General features: G+C 31.1%; 2 protein-coding genes and 1 long non-coding RNA gene across 3 annotated transcripts; 2 read left to right on the forward strand and 1 right to left on the reverse strand.

Annotated features, from left to right (window-relative positions):
• The first annotated feature begins 1,666 nt into the window (after window positions 1-1,666).
• Window positions 1,667-7,137, forward strand: LOC148232967 (uncharacterized). Its single transcript, XM_088189974.1, has 4 exons — window positions 1,667-1,774; window positions 2,792-5,496; window positions 5,559-6,725; window positions 6,797-7,137. The coding sequence occupies exons 1-4, from the start codon at window positions 1,747-1,749 to the stop codon at window positions 7,070-7,072; spliced, it is 4,176 nt and encodes a 1,391-aa protein (XP_088046100.1). The 5' UTR covers window positions 1,667-1,746; the 3' UTR covers window positions 7,073-7,137.
• Window positions 6,746-8,086, reverse strand: LOC148232968 (uncharacterized). Its single transcript, XR_015810419.1, has 2 exons — window positions 7,826-8,086; window positions 6,746-7,760 (listed from the first exon to the last, which is right to left on the reverse strand). It is a non-coding gene; the product is annotated as an uncharacterized LOC148232968 (long non-coding RNA).
• A 380-nt stretch (window positions 8,087-8,466) lies between these two features.
• LOC148232969 (store-operated calcium entry regulator STIMATE-like) lies at window positions 8,467-11,996 on the forward strand. Its single transcript, XM_088189975.1, has 6 exons — window positions 8,467-8,796; window positions 8,885-9,029; window positions 9,680-9,801; window positions 9,878-10,074; window positions 10,134-10,208; window positions 11,781-11,996. The coding sequence occupies exons 1-6, from the start codon at window positions 8,667-8,669 to the stop codon at window positions 11,868-11,870; spliced, it is 759 nt and encodes a 252-aa protein (XP_088046101.1). The 5' UTR covers window positions 8,467-8,666; the 3' UTR covers window positions 11,871-11,996.
• Window positions 11,997-17,974: the final 5,978 nt, after the last annotated feature.

The following is a 17,974-nucleotide window of genomic DNA, read 5'->3' on the forward strand; positions in this document are numbered from 1 at the left end:
CGGGTGTATATAATTGAATTATACTAAAATATAATTTATTATAAATAGGTTTAATACATAAATATTAAATAATAACAATAGGTCGCCTTTAAAAATGAACGTATGTAAATGTTATATTTGACAATATAGAAAAAGAATAAGTAAGCTTTTCTTTATTGTGACATATACTTGTAATATATAATCTTAGATACGGCTTTGATAAATTCATAAAACATAAAAAATATAGAAAAGCAGTAAATATTTTTTTCCTTATTGAGGCGTATGCTTATAATATAAGAACTTAAATACGGCTATGGTAAGTTTTTCCGGACCTGCATTAATTCCGGATTGTATTCGAAATTCAAACAAATTCATAGTTACCTCTAATTATTATTATATCTATCAATATAGTTGCATTTAAACTATTTCTATTGTCTCGTAGAATAAAACCAAAGAAGACCCTTTCGACTTTAACTTGTTTTGTTACAGTTCCCAAAACCACCATTGTAATTTTGTATAAATGAAGAAATGAATTTTTATTTTCTCCCCAAAATTCTAAAATATGTTTTTTTGCCTATCTTTGTTCAATATTAAAGATATATATATATATTAGTTATATTAATTATAGTGTTTTCAAATGCTTATCGCCGTCATATTTTTTATTGACCTATGTTTATCTACTATTATACCAAGAAAACAAAACTCATAAATTAAAGATATCTACATGCTGTATATCGAAAATATCATATATTATTTGAATTTGAGGATAAATTCATAAACATATTACAATAACATAAATGCATTCGATCTGTTGCGGACTCCTCTCTACGTCTACAGTGATTTAGAATCTCTATGGAGATGGGCTTCCGTTAACCGTCTGCCCTTTAGTGTCGGAAAGCGCCATACTGTGTCATTTTCTCGATCCCGTTCGCCAACAGTTTATTCCTACGATTTCAGTGGAACCATTTTGACTAGAAAAACACTTTTGAGAGCATGTTGGGGTTCTCTCTACACATACACGATGTCTCTGATAAATATTCCAAGATGTTCGGCTTTGTTGTGAGAAACGCCTTTCACTTTGACGATCCGTCAGTTATTCACGTCCTTTATGACACCTTAGTTCCTAGTATTCTTGAATCGGGATCTATAATTTGGTATCCCAGAATAACCAAATACTCCCTTTTAGTCAAAAAGGTTCAGAAAAGGTTTTCAAGTTACCTTTATAATATTATCCGTTATTGATAGACCACGAGGTTGGAAAGATAAAGCAAAAGAAAATATTCCTTCAGTTGATTGAAATTAACATGAGAATCGTATAATTTGTATAAACCGACATGCGTTCAATAAACAGGCAATAATTCACCTGAAGTTATCCCTTTCATTAAATTTAATATTTAAAAAATATAAAAGCTATATTTTAGATAAAAACTTTATTAAAGCGTTTAAAAAAAATTGTATTAAAATTCTGTGCTTACATATTTTTAAATCATAATCTAATTAGAATAATATTTTTTTAGACTTTTACACTACGTTCTAATATATCATTATTATAAATACGAAATTATTAAATACAAGTCATTATTATTCCTTATTTTAATTATTGTTAATAGTGTTCTTGAGAAGAGCGATTAGATTTTTAAAAGTACCAGTAAATCATGATAACCTTTTAAAATATTATATATGAAGAGAGCGATTAATATTCATCAGTATCATTTTGATTCTCGCATTGAACAACGCTGTTTTTCTACAAGCAAAATTATATTAAAAATGAAGAAAACATATCTTTTACTATTATGTGAGTAATATTTTTTTTATTTCAATTAATTCCAAAATAAATAAAATATATTTTATTTTTGTAATGATTAGTAATATTTAAATATCAAATACTAATTTCATCAAATTTTTATAATTAAAGTTAAAACAATTTGACGCATTTGATTTTTAAAGATCTACAAATCACTGAAGTAGTATAAAACCTTACCCACTATGATTAAAATATATCAAGTACTGTTTTTTGTATGTTATTTTAATACGTTTTTTTTACTTTAACTGACTACAATATATACAACGAATCTTACTTTTACATAATGTCGAAGAATTCTAAAATATTTATGATAGATTGTTTTTCGTTAGAAAAAATAAACATATTTTGCATTTTTAGCATTAAAGTTTTATATTAGTCATTTTAATTAGAATATTTTTATGACTTTATCGCGGCAATATTTTTATTGACCTATAATTATCTACCATTATCACAAGAAAGCAAAACTAACATATATAAGATATCTACATAATATATATATCGAAAATATCATATATTATTTGAATTTTGAGATTCATTGCGATGAGAAATTACTGTTCGATATTTCGGCAGTAATACTCCTGCCATGGTAACGAAACTTCAGCTAATTAGTTGCTGAAATTGAACTAGTTAAGTGGCAGGAGTATCATTACTTAAATATCGAACAATAAATTCTCATCTCAGAATTGAACATTTACTATATGTTATGATTTTCTTCTGTATCATGGCTTTTTTGCAACTAATCCTGTCTTTCAAACGCATTCTGTTGAAATAGATACCGCTCTCGATACATAAAAAACTGTCACACGACGTCTATAGATTTAGATAATAAAATTATGCAAAAACTCATCCTATATATTATTACTTACACAGTGAATTGATGCATAAATAATTTATACAACGATAGTTTATAAGATTTATTACTTATTATGTTAGGTTCTCATTATTTCAAAAAGTTATAAAACTATATAAATATATGTATTAGATCAATATCGAATGTTTTTTTTTCAGGTGTTTTATCGACATTTCATTTTGTGCACTCGCAATTATATCCAGTCAATCATGAAGTGGTATACAACTACAAAGGTATGGTGCAGTCTGGCACTGGAGAACCGATTACATTCGTCTCAGATTTTGCTATCAATGCTAAAGTGCACGTTAAAGGATTCGAAAATTATACTTTAGTCACAATCGAAGACATGACATACGGCCTTTATTCTGGTAAAAATAGCGAATTCTCAACTGATAAAATGAACTTCCATGATATACCGGAACCATCGAAACATATATACAAGCCGTTTATTATCAACTACAACATATACGGAAAGACCATCGGAATTCTCACCGAAAACGACGACAAGATGTGGTCGGTTAATATCAAAAGAGCCATCGCCTCTCTGCTTCAACTCAATGTACATCGTTTAGATTCGACTTCTGCAAAAGCAAGCGGTTTTTACTCTGACGAACATACAATTTATGGAATTTGTAACGTGCTTTACGACGTCGTACTAACAGAAACGAACAAGTATAATATCACAAAACATATCACCACTTCGAAATGTAAAGAATACGCGTGGAAAACTAACTTCAACGTCCAACCAGATCATTGCGATGTAGAATTTAAAAATCCAATCTCCACGTTCGCTTACATAGACTACAGTGTCGAAAAAACTGATAGCGGATTTATGATCAACAACATAAATGCTAAGAACAATATTTATCTGAATACGCTAAACGGGCACACCGACACGCAATTCGTATTAGTGGATCAAACATTAGATTACGAACGACAAAGCGAATTATCAACGAATCCAAAATTAGAAACCATCACTAACAGTTACAAAACGAGACTGCATTTTCTCAGTCATGCCCCAGACGACAAACTCTCATCTGACGTCACGGGAGATAGACCGGGAGCCGTCGATATGGATTTAGCAATGACGGATGCTATGATCGGTCTCCATAATGTGGTCGACCATATGCGACAACACCAAATAGAATTGTCGATTTCGTTTGAAAAGCAAGGAAGAGCAGTACATTTCTTACTCTTCAAGTTGAGATTCCTAAACGAGGAATATTTAACACGCTTCCATAAAAAATTAGAGGGTGACACGACCGAAGTCGGAACAGATTTAACAAAAGCGTTCCTTCAAGTTCTTCCGCTTCTTGGAACTTACGAATCTCACATATTTATTCGCAACTTAATTTGGCAAAATCAAATAAGCCAAGAACAGTCCATCGAATTAATGAAAGAACTTCCGTTCAATATAAAATATTACAGCAAGAAAATATGGAAGGAATTCAGTCTCTTAACTAGTTCGCAATCCAACATAACAGAGCCAGTTCGACACACAATTATGCTTGCAATTTCAAATTTGATCTCTCGATACAATCACATGTATCCCGATGACACTGTGGTAACAAACTACGTAGACACTTACATAGATATGTTTAAAAAATCCAAAACTGAAAGACAAAAGATTCTCTTGATAAGTGCTTTGAGCAATATCAAAACTAAGAAAGTGCTCAAGTTCATAGAAGAAATAGTACAATCCGAAAGTGAGGATATTAATCCGCACATAAAAACACTCGCGACGCTTGGATTTAAAGACAAATTCGTTAAAAATAAAGATCTCGTATATAAATTGTACTGGCCGATTTTCAAAAACAACAATGCAGATTTAGAGTTGAGGTCAGCCGCTATGATCGTGTTGATAGCGGATGCTTCCATGGAAACTATGCTGAAAATGTATTGGCATATGCAATCATTTATCGGTCATAATGTGGAATTGTACAAATCATATTACACTGCAATGGAGAGTATGTCACAATCGAAGACTGTTTGTAACCAGTTGTCGTCGTTACGCGCTAAGCGCATTTTTAAACATTTAAAGAAACCTAAGAGTTCAACATTTGACAACTCCATTAATATGATTTACGATTATTACGATTCAAAGTTTGGATTTGGTGCAGAAATAAAAATGTCAATAGCTGGAAACATATTAAAAGGCAACTTTTTGTCGTTCTACGCTCACATATCTCCACAAATTGCTAATCTAAATCTAAAACCAACCGGTTACTACGTTTACATTAAACATAAAGATGAATTCTCAAATGATGTCGTATATAAAGGCTTATTAAGATTTCTCTACCTCGGCAAAATAGATATCGAGATTATCACATTAAACCATGGACAAATTACATCTCTGGGATATTACAATAGCAATTATATTCGCAATATTTTTAGTAATAGGTATATTAAAGAAAAGAGTTTCACCATAACACAATCAGTAACTGGTGAACATATTATGCCTACCCTTATAGGTGTTCCTGTAGCGTTTAATATACATACGCCGACGATCGACACATCTATGTTTCATGTTGTAGACGCAACACTTAAATTTAATTCTACAACTTGGAAACAGCAAACTTACGGTATTGAAGTGTATAATCCTATAGAAGACAGTTGGCATGGATGTAGACGCTTCCACATATTTGAATCAAACTTCCCTTTAGATTTGAATTTGTATATACCATTTGGACTACCTTATTTCGTAAAGAGCGAGCAAAATATGAAACAATTTGGAGTTCAAACATTCGTCTTCAGCGATGTGTTCTTATCTAGCGACCATCAAAATTTGGAAAGCATGAAGAGCTTCTGCGGGGATTGTAAGCCCAGATACATTGTGTCACAAGGAGAGCAAAACAAGAAAAAGGTAATATTTTAATATATTAAAATTATACATAATTATAGCTATATAACTAATATATTTTTCAGCACGTCATAATTAAAAACAACAGTGAGTTTGGTTTTGTTTATGACGTATCGTTCTTCGAATGCGAACAAGAACTTACAATGAAAGATTTATCCCAAATTAAGAAAAATATTTTACAAATAAGCAATAAGAATTGGGGTGGTAATTCTTTGAATTTAATACCGCTGATTCTTCATCAACTTTGGGGGTACTCTTTAACTTTGCCAGGTAAAGGAATGTGTGGATTTGGGGTATCAATTATACCACCCTTGAAAAGTAGAATAATCACTCGGTGCCCTTTGAATTATACTCGCAATTACCTGCAATCTTTCGACATTACCGCGGAAGCTTCGTTAACATTGGAAGGAACTAATGACCAATCCTATTCTTACGAAATACAATTTAAAAGTAAGAGTGACGACTTTGCCATAGAGGCAATATTTACCGGAGAGAAAAACTACAAAATTTGCATTAACAGCAAAAAAAATTGGAATCGAGACGAATTCGATCAACAATTATCTATCTACGCTGGTCATAATTTTAAAGATGAGTGCGACTACAACGATACCTTCGTCGGAATTGTCACAAAAGGTATGAAATCTAAACAACAGATAACTGATAATTATATACAAGACGTCTCGTTTGAAAGATGCGAAACCGCAAAAGTGCTCGTAGAACCTATAACTTGCATTGCCGAGCACACCAATTTGAGACGATTTGAATATCACATAATATACAAAAAACTTCCTTTGTTTGTTCAAAAGTACGCTTATGTTATGAGCGACGTGCTTAGATACTACTTTACTGACTACTTTGAGCGCGTTTATGTAAGCCAAGACACGGAAGATATCAAACTAACAATCGAATATCCGTTCGATCCAAAATACGAATCGAAAACGATGGACTTACACGTACAAACAAAGAATGACCATTACAAATATAAAGATGTGCCTTACGATTCGTTTTCCTGGATGCCTTTCGTGAAAACGTACAGTAGACATTTTACATATTTTCAATCGGTTTTTGACGGACTGATACAATATTACGACTGCCATGCTGAAATGGACCACATAACGAACATATTCGAAGAAAATATTAATATTCCTATGTCCTCCTCGTGGGTCGACTTGGTCCATGACGAAGAAAAAAAAGATTTCTTAGTATCCACAAAGAATGTAAATGACAAGATGGTTCGTATTAATAAATGCTGTTTTTTATATGTAACTAATTGTTTATTTCACTAATTCATTTTTAATTTTAGGTTCTACGTATAAATCTAAATAGTAATACTTTGGACGTAACCGTAAAAGATAATGGCTTGGAAGTTTTACTAAACGATAAAATATTGAATTACAATAAAACTGGATTTAATTACTCAGAATTGTTCCATTACAAAGTAGCAAATTTAGAACACAAGATTTTCCTTGTATTTGTAAAATTGGGCTCATATATTGAATTTAATGGAAAACAAATTAAGATGGTCTTGCGTTATGGTCGATTTCAAGGAAAATGTTTCGAATTACTAAATGAATTATAAAAATATGTGATTTGTAAATCTATTGTAGAACAAATAATTATTAAAAACTAGTTTAAAAATACAAATCAGAGTTTAATATTGTAATGTATGAATTATATTTACAAGTTACTAATGTATTAAATATCGGTTATAATAATAGATTGTTTGACACTTGCCAGGGATGTGATTTAAACTTTTTCCAGGGGGGGCAAAAGTTGCCCAGTCAACGGTCGTTTTTAAATATATCCATTTTATTAGGATTTATAGTATTTCATTAAATTACATGCATTTTTCTGGCCCAATTGAAGGGGTTCCTGTTTAGAATCCACGTCAAAAGCAAAAAATCGTGCCGTCGCCGCACTGTGGGGTATTTGCCCGATCTGGGCGGCCAAAATTATTTCTTCACTTAAGTTGATTCTATAAGTGCTTTTAGTAAAATATATAGTATTGTAAGTGTTAAAAAATACATTGTAGATTTTTTTAAATATATTTTTCATGCAATATTATTTTAAAAAGTGTGTAAAGTATTTCTTAAATTGTTAGCCCGATGTAGAGTAATTCCATGGTTCCTCGTCTAAAACCAGTTATTCTTCTTCATCCAACGATTGTCTATTTGTAACTAGATGAGGTTCAGCTGGAAGTTTTTTTATAAAGTTTACTTTTTTGTTATGTACTGGTCGTTATGGCAGGATCTGAACCTAATAATAGTCTATTTAGCTGTTTAGCACATCCATATTACAAGATACTCTTGAGAACATACGGGCAAAATTTTACCGATATAAACGGAAGGAAGCAACGCCTTTTTTACTACCAAGGGAACATGTATTTGTGGCTGCTTTCTGACAGTTTCCAGTGTTGCCACACCACCCCTCAACTAGAGAAGCGGGTGGTTTTTAACAACTGGCAAAACATACATATACTCTCTCTCTCGCCATGGCCAAGGGCTAGCACTCCAAAAAAGGTCGTTTAATTAAATAGCCCTCAAAAACTACATGCGTACATATTATTATTTTATGCGTTGTAAGTATTATTGGATGCCAGGGGTACAGCTGAATATAGAACTTTGCAGTTTGCTTAGAATAAGCAGCAATTTTTTCTTGATAATACTTTTAAAATAACTTTTAGACTGTATATAAAATGTACGTCAATTCCGATAATCTGTACGGCTAATTCGCGATCTTCAAAAAATCTTTCACCAAACCTTAAAAACATAATGAAGATATTTTGCAGTGCATACACTTAAAAGGGGACAATGTAAAATATGTATTAATAAGCTCCTGTTGTGAAATTTTCAATCTATTTTATTGGCATAGAAAGTAAGTAAGTTTTTGTTTGTTTGTAATTAATGATTTATAATTTTGGTGAAAATAATAATTAAGTTAATGACATTAGATTTTTTAATTACAATGGCCGACAATGTTGGTGTTAATAGCACTTCGGTCGGTAATGTGACATATGTCGCACAGCCGTCGACACCAATACGATGTTGGCAGTTTAGGGTAGTTTCTTACTAAAAATGGTGAATTTTTACAACTGTGACACGTTTATACATCCATAACGTTGAACTCGCTGCCGCTTTCTATTTAATTTGCGCTGTCGATAGAAAGTCGCGCTGATGGCGAACAACAGTGTCGTAGACGGGACTCAATGGTCTCGTTTGCATTGCAGCAAAGACGCCCTCACCGACACGTACGGATGGTTCCTGCAAGTCCTCCTGGCCGGCTTGGCCTTTACGTGTTTAATAGGTGTGTTGGTGCACTTTGCACCCGATGTATTATCTCTTATGTGCTAATTAATTATCAAGTAGTTAAAATAATGCGTATTTGCTTGCAGGTAAAAGATTTTGCGAGCCGAGGTTCACTAGACGATCGTGGTTAGTCTGGTTTTATGACACTTCGAAGCAAGGCATGGGGGCGTTTATTATTCATATGGCGAACGTATGGCTGGCGTCGCAGTTCACCGGAGATCCGTGTACATGGTAATTTTTTTAATCCAATAACACCTAAATTCAATCATTGTAACAAATCAACAATGATGGCTGACCTTTTAAAAATTTGTAAACATGTATGCACATCTATGTTTCCCCATAGACGTATTATTTATATTTTTACAGTTTAATCAAAAATCATAGAAAATGTCATTAGCAGTCAATAAAAAATTAATTGTTTGGCTCAAATTTCTAATTACCTTTTCATAAGATATTCTCATATTATTCTTGTAATGTCATAAGCCAATAAAAAGTCTTCATATAAATTAGCCACATTGCTTTAATATTTACTATAATCAATCAAATGTTTCCAATATATCATTTCTATCTATTTCATAATTGTGCTTTAAAAGTGATTTATTTAATTAATGGAATAAAATATATTTGCTTGAAACAGATAGAAATGACAATATAACTTATTCCACTACTTTACATTTAACACTTTAGTTTGATGAGTGTCATTAAAAATAGGTATATAGTGACCAGATTTCCGAAAATAAAAATAGTGTTAATATTTATTTGCATTTACTTTTTTTGTCTGTTTCAAAGAAAAAAGCCAAAAAACTATTGCAATAAAAATTGCTTTGTAATAATAGAAGATTATTTTGTAACTCAGCTAATTTTATTTTTGTTAATTTTAGGTATATTATTAACTTTATGCTGGATTCTACTTTAGGCCTCTTAGTAATATGGGCCGGAATTAGACTGGCACAAAAATTATCAAGATCACGAGGATTCCACTTAATCAACTTTGGCGAATACGGTGATTATTTATTTATATTAATATTTATCTAACAAATTATTTATTTAATGCATATATATTTTTTATGTATATATAGGAAAACCGCCTTCAGCTTGTGCTTGGGGATGTCAATGCATTTTATACGCCATCATTATGATCATAATGAAAGCCAGTATAGGCGTCGCAGTATGGATGCTCGATCGAATCGGATTTACGCGTTTCGTCTTATCTCCGGTTACCGATCCTAAATTAGAGCTAGCTGTTATAATGCTAATCATTCCGTTCTTTGTAAATGTAAGTTTGCTTTGAAAATATTGTTTGGTATCATCATAATATGTATGTGTTTATTTCAGATATTGATGTTTTGGGTGACAGACAACTTCTTGATGTACAAACCGCATCCAGATAATACAAAAATAAAAACTAAGGTTTGTATTGATTATAGTTTCTTTTTTATCGTTGGCGTATTTTAATATCTCAATCCTTATCAGAGTTAGTGTAATAAAAATATATATTATCTACTCAAGTTGTGTAGTTTATGTTGAATGTTAACATACAATTATACTTGGAACTTGTGATAGTGTTTAAAAAATAGATTGTGTATTTAAATACCAAACTTGAATAACTCCAAAAAATTATAGTAAAAAATTTACTTGATTCGACTGTGATTAAAATGTTAAATAATTTAAAAATGTATTTGTATTTAAATTTGTGGCGTCTAAAGTTAATATCAGACGTCTCCGTTTTTATATAGTTTCCTAACAGAAATGTGAAAATGGGCATCTATAAATTTCATATTTTATTTAAAAAATATTATAATATTGGATATCACTTGAAATGCAGACTTTCTCTGAGAAAAGTTATATAAACTCAGACAAATAATAGCAACATAAATATAGAAAGGTAAAGTAAGTCTCATTTTTATTTTAGACATAGCACTTATTTTATAAAAAAAGATACACCCGTTTTTCTTTTGTAAGGGGGATACGTTCCAGAAGCTACTGTGTACTTTCTGTGCGTGTTTCATAACAAAGACATATTTATTCAATGCACCAGAGAATCCTTGCGTGTTATTTATGAGGGAACCTTTTAGTTCAGGTTGTAACGAGGGTTATCTGTGTGGTCCCATCCTTTACGCTATTATCTTAGCTGATGGGTGATCATTTTGGTCACAGTAAATTATCGTGAGTTTTAAGAATTAGATGTTTTAAAATATCTATGAAACTCAATTTGACAGTTGTGAAACGTACATTTGCTGTTCAAACCCAAAGCTAACCTACACGAATTAACTAAACCCAATGTAAGTTCTAAAACTAATTATAGTTTATTAAGTCAAGTCCAAAATACAAACCAAGCCAACTCAACTCTCAAGGAAAAATAAGTGACACGATTTTATATACACAAATTACTGAAGAGTGCTATTTGAGTATTCTAAGTATTATTTTTAAGCATCATGACGCATTGGTGTAACATGTTAGGTCACAATTAATTAAATTCAAATAAGTAAAACCTAATAAATTTAGTATTTTTTACAAATTATTAGGTACAAAAAATATACTGCCTAAAACTAATAACAGAATTTTGAAGCACAGCTGCAACATAAAAGAGCCGCCCACTAACAAAATTATATATAAAGAACATTGACCCGAAAATCACTAGGATAACAATGTGTTATGACGCTTACGGCGTATAATTTATGAAGCAATAAATAGACTCCTCTCGGGTCAGTTGCATTATGTAGGTGAAAAAACGTCAACTGAAAGGTCGCTATTTGACAGAGTCTATAAGATGTTTTAAAAATATATATTTAATGGAACATTGTGCAAATTCTATTACACCTTATATTGGTTCAGGTCATTTCTAAAAAACTAGTTTTATAGATGCTTGTTTGTTCTACATTTCTGCATATATAGTAAAAATTAGACATTGATTATAATCGTCTATTATATAGTGAAATTATCATTATTACCGCACCTAATAATATAATTATCCAATTCCAGGTGCGCTACAGATCAATCAAGAAGGATAAATCTGGCTCCGAAAGTGAAGAACTGTCCGCTGACGAAAGACTAATCAGCGCAACTGCATGACTGACCCGCAAGCCCGCCACCGAACGGGCTTAACATCACAAATCTCCAAAGATTGTATTGCCAAATTGACATACGGACATTACAATTTATCGAAATTGATTTCAAATTTCTGTGATATATATAAAAGATGCTAATATTATATATTTTTTTGTACGTTCAAAAGTTTCCGTTCCATCTCAGCTGCTTTAGAATTCATACGCGCGGTATAATAAATATCGAATATACGATGTAGAGAGAAAACATATCTGTGATATGTATATTTTTTATATAGTATGCTGTTGTTTGTTTGATTTTAATTGCGTCGTTAGTACTCAATGTAACTAGATTTTCGCTTATCGTCATCCAGTGGTCAAAAAATGTACATAACACATTTCACGTTTTAAACTGTGTTTTTAGATATCAAACTTGCATAAGTAAAAATTATTTGGTTTATTCTACTAAAACAAATACATAAACATATCTGATGTCTAAAATCAATATCGGACATGTCGCATTTACTTTTAGTTGAAATTTAAAAAATGAAATACCTTTTTTTTTTGTAATAAACTTATTGAAAAATCATAAAATTGTATAAAAAATGTTTTTTATTTGAATTATTATTTAGTAAATAATTGGATAGTTAACTAGCTGTAACATTTCTTGTGAAATGTTTGCATTTCAAGTAACACAGTTTTAAAATCAACCTAAACAAATTACTTGGGCTAGTTTGATATCAAACAACAAAATTATGTTTATATATAATCTTCTGAATCTCGATTGATTAATTCATATATGAATAGCTTATTGTACATATTATATACATGATGATTTTACTATCAATAGCGAAGCAGGGTATGTTTGGATTGTTGCGTTTTATAATTGAGATTATTTTTCTATAGCTACCGTCCATGTTTGTTTTGCTAATAATTTTATGAATTGATTTTAACATAAAATCTCAATTATGAATGCTGATATTACTCTTTATATGGAGTGATCGAATTTAATTAATATGCATTTTATTTTATTAAATATTATCAATAGAAATTTTTGGACTTTTGTAAAAATATATTAAAAAAGTAAATTCTTTTTGAAATAAAAAACGTCTAATTTTAAATAATAAATTTATACTTAAAATATATTTTTAAGTTAATATTTTTCTAAAATCTTTAAACCATCCAATGTTAAAATGCAAAATATGCATTTCAAATTATCGCCTAAAATTCTTACATTTCATAGGCATCAATCTATTATAAACTTAGGATTATTAAATTAATATTAATAATCTATAATGTGTGGCATTCTATATTATTTAATAATAACTCATGAATTTTTTAAATGGTCACATATTATTTTTACATAGGTGTTGACACTATTTAACAGAACCGTGTTTTGCATTGTCTGTTAGCCGATTAATTAATTTAATGAACCCATTTTTGATAGTTTGCCAAAGAACTTATATACTTGATAGATCGATCTTGTTTAAATTTTGTTTCTATTATGAACAACACGGTTCTGTACTTAAGTTCCAGGATACGGCCATACTTTTTTATTAGTAATATAATTATAAGATTGAAGATAATAATTGCGTTTTGAACCAGTGAAAACATATTCTTATATATATTTAAGACTATTTTTGTTATAAAAAGACTCGTTTTATACTAAGGAGCCGATGCGTTAAGCCTTTTTAAAAAGTGTATTGTGCGTGTGCGCTCGCTTTCGGTGTTAAAAATGTTTAAATAAGGGTATAGTTACCTCGTGCACCACAATATCGAAAAGACCAGTTGTAGAGTATTATGAAGTTGTTATTTAACATTAGTAATGTATATTTTTTAAAATAGAATATATTTCATTAGAGTTGATACTGATATTGGCTTTAAAAGCTGGAATTATTTGTGTATGTTCTAATTTTTAATAACCAATATAATACTATTGTTCAATCCTGCTTTTTTTATATTTGTTGAATAATAATGAGAAGACTGTATTTTATATATCTATGTATACGTAAGAATTACTATTATTTTTTTTGTTCATGATAAAATTACGAATTTAAAATTTTAAAAGCGTTAAATGATACTGTTACGATGTAATAACATTATTGTAATAATTTTTTAGCAGTATATAGATCTGTATATTTAAAAAATATATTATTTAATTAATAAAATCTATCCTTATATATAAAATTGTATTTTATTCTTAAACGTGATCATCTTTAAACTTTCTCACTACAAAAAATCACTATTAACTTTGTGTAAATGGTTTTCATTGTCCCACTAATTATTTTCGATTCCCGAATGACCATTTTTAGGGCAATATTGAAGAGCAGGCATGCAAGAGCGTCGCCTTGTCTCAGTCCTTTGCAAATATTAAAATAATCTGAGAGTTATTTTTCTATGCAGACTTGGTATTCCACTTTTTTCATAGATAATTTGACAATGTTGAAGGGTTTGAGTGGAATTCCGAATTCTTGAGGGCTGTGGAGTCGGAGTTGCAGTCAGAGTTGGAGTCGGAGTCGGAGCATTGTATACGGAGTCGGAGTCGTAAAAAATTAACCGACTCCTTTTTAATCCTTTTCACCCCGATCAATAATTTTTTAATTGTTCGTCGTGCGCCATGTGTTTTAAGTTGGTAATATGAAGTAGACGAAGCAATTCTTGTTTTAAGACTTAATTCCCTTTGAATCACGGATTTTCAAATATATTATTGATTAAATTAAATATGTGAGTATTCAAAAAATAATTATAATTATTATTATTTACATGAAAATAAATAAATAAAATTATTAAAAATAAATTTAATATTTTAAGATTATCTTATCGAAATTTTTAAATTCGGGGTCGGAGTCGGGAAAAATTTCCAACGACTCCACAGCCCTGGAATTATTTCATTCCTCGCACGTAAAGGGTTAATAAAGTGGATCAAATTTCTGCTTGTTTCCTTTATTTTCGCAACTACATCCAAACAGAGGAAAGACTTCATCTTCACTAACTTATCAAGCAAAGTAGACAGAAGTATAACTATATGGTATCCATTGCGTGCGCCACTGCCATTACCAGTACTAAGGCCCTACGAGTGGGCACCCAGCGGGTAACGACCGGGTGATCGATACCCCCCCCCCCCCCCTCCCCATAGTACTAAATATGCTATCAGAGTTTCATTAGTGTTTCTCCCGAGCATTAAAGGAGACGGGCTCTCGTTGGCTAGCTTGCATTACATGCATTGTGTTTTCCTCATAGTAATAGCACCACCCCCCAGGATCGACGAGGGGTGCTTATTACCTCAGTCGCAGCCTTTAGCCCCCGAAACCCCGGGCTCTTTGGGTTGCTTGCGTTATGTTGCAATGCTTTTTCGTCCTAGTATAGTGCCTCACACACTACCTCAGACAGCTAGCCCGAAAGTCTCCCTTCTCCTCAAATGTTTGGGTTTTTACCCGAGAGGAGTCCGGCTACTCTCCCACACTGTTAATGGCGGGTCTTCAGCGCGTGATCGACTGGCGCTCCAAGCAAAGTAGAATAGCACAGCTACTCATGTCAGTTGATTAATCAAATTTAATTGCAAAAAATCTCAATTTCTACAACTTGCTCTTCAATAGCAGTCGTCAATGCAACAATTTTATGAATGGTGTTATTTAAAAAAAGGTAGAGCATCTAATTTGTGAGTATCTAGAATTTCCCTAGGTCTTATTAATTCCTCACTTGTGATTAAATAGATAATATGTTTAAAGCAACGATTTGTCACTAGTCATCATCATCTTCGTTCGACTTACAAATTCTAGAGGCTTATTTGAAAGATCGCTATACTTCAAAGACAAATATCAAGCAATATAGCCTTCATAGTACGACCCTTGGAAAGTCACAGTGATCTTGACCATAGTTTTCCAAACACTGTTTCCAAAGCAAATGACTGAAGTCTTCGTCGTTTTCAATGTAAAGCCATTAAAAAATGCATGGCTTCTGATTTTGTTAACTGCTGTAATGATGTATTGTGATGAGTGATACAGAGATTACTAAAGTTGTAGATAAATGCACAGCGAATATACTTGGCACTGAGTTTTTCTAGCATTTTAATATCGTCCACTCTTGCTCTTCAACAACCTTTTTCAAATAAAATTTTGTATAGTTTAATCTTAAGGAATCCCGATCTGTCAGTCAATCTTTGGACTTGTACATTTCGAGTCAGCGAATATAGTCACCTAGCTTATTTTGTGATGTTGTATTCTCATGCTGCTGTTTCAGTCCTGGATGATTATTTTCGTAATACACCACCAGCGAGAAGATATGATTGGTAATTTCAATGAGTTGAAGCTACAAATCTGATTATTTTCACCGCCACAATTCTCAGGCAATCAATTAAGGAGTCCCGAATCAGAGTATTTTTAGAATAGAAAATCTAACGTTGACTTATTTTATAGTTAAGGATTTGTGAATAGATGAAACGAAATAAAAATAGCGGTAACTTAAAATTGTTTTTTATTTTAATAATTATCATAAATATTCAATGGCTCGATAAAATACCCAAGAATACGTTTTTTCCTAATCATGCAACATATCAGTCTTCAAGCAAGCTGTAAAAGCCGCATATAATCCACAAAAATATTTCACACTACCTTACTTTTTAAATATGTATGTATATTCCATCTTTACCAAGCGTGTCATCCTTCCAATATAATCACCAAAGCGACAAAGTTCGCCGACGCCTTCCCTCAATATGCCAATGATTAGAAACAAAGGTACTAATAGTTTGTCTACCTCTATGACCCTACTCCGGTCACAGTCTGATGGCGATAAAGGTTGCATTTAAGCAATAATTTGGTCATTTTTTCAATCCATTAGAATATTTTTGTTCTTAATTTTTTGCTTTAATTACATAATACAACACTGATCAATGGTAATTACAAACTACAACTGGATAACATTCCAAGCTTCATAAAATATTGAGACATAGAAAGCAACATATTTCTTGATATATTATATACCATTTTAATTAATATATAATAATAGCAATAATTTTCATTTGGCAAAACATTACTTATATTACAATAATATGCTTTTATAAGATAAAATCGACGGTCTCAGTGCCGCAGACGCAAAAAGCAATGAATCATCATCTGTATATATAACATTTAACTTAGCTAAAATGGACAATCACGGCGAACGATACAACATTGAATATTGTATCGTTCGCCGTATTGTCGTTGCCTTACATTACAAGTTTACATCTTTATATCTAGATTTTTATTAAGAGAGTAAAAAATGCAATACAAGAATAGATTAAATAGAAGAAGTACCATAGATTATACATAATATATAAAATCATTTAAAAATTGCATGTATAAAATTGTATTGTATAATATATAAAAACTAATAAAAAAACTGATCTGGATATGTAGGCTGTGACATGACGTGTGATATAATATCGTAAAATACTGTATGTTACATATAAATATATATATTTATATAATTCATCGATGGTATTTATCAAAAATACACTTCCATTAAAAACTAATTTTAATTTCAATGTGCAATTCTGATTTTGTGTGTTGTGTGACACTCACTGTGCTCATCCCCATCGCAAATCGTTGCATAACCATCTAATTTGCAAAATGGTAAAAAAAAATAAGATTGCATTCAGTTCACACAAGCGTTTAAGTCTATACATATCATAAAATAAAACGATAAAAAATAATTTGTTCCCACGCTTACAACTTATCGATTATATGGATACTGGCCGTTTGATACCAAAGTTGTAATTACAGTTTTTTTAAAGCATAAATATTCATACATATTATTATTATAGATACATCGAAAAATTCATTGTCTAAACATTGAGCTTATATAGTGTTCACCCCATTGAATCATATCATAGTTTCTAAAGTAAAAGCAAAATCTCCATAAAACAATCAAAATGTATTTCTATAAATGTTTTGAGGCCATTATTTTTTATTCGACTATCTACGTCTGTCCTCGCCGCCGTGCGCACAGTTGTCAATTTTTGATCTTGAAACATGACTCGTTATATATATATACCTATTAAATTCGAGAGAATTAAAAAAATATAAAATTAATCAATAAAAATTATTTTTCACACAAACATAAAAATAGAATTAACATAGAATCAGGTGGTCTTTT

This window comes from Plectrocnemia conspersa, unplaced genomic scaffold, assembly GCF_051122295.1.
Source record: "Plectrocnemia conspersa isolate PC_06_02 unplaced genomic scaffold, ASM5112229v1 ptg000008l, whole genome shotgun sequence".
Lineage (NCBI taxonomy): Eukaryota > Metazoa > Arthropoda > Insecta > Trichoptera > Polycentropodidae > Plectrocnemia > Plectrocnemia conspersa.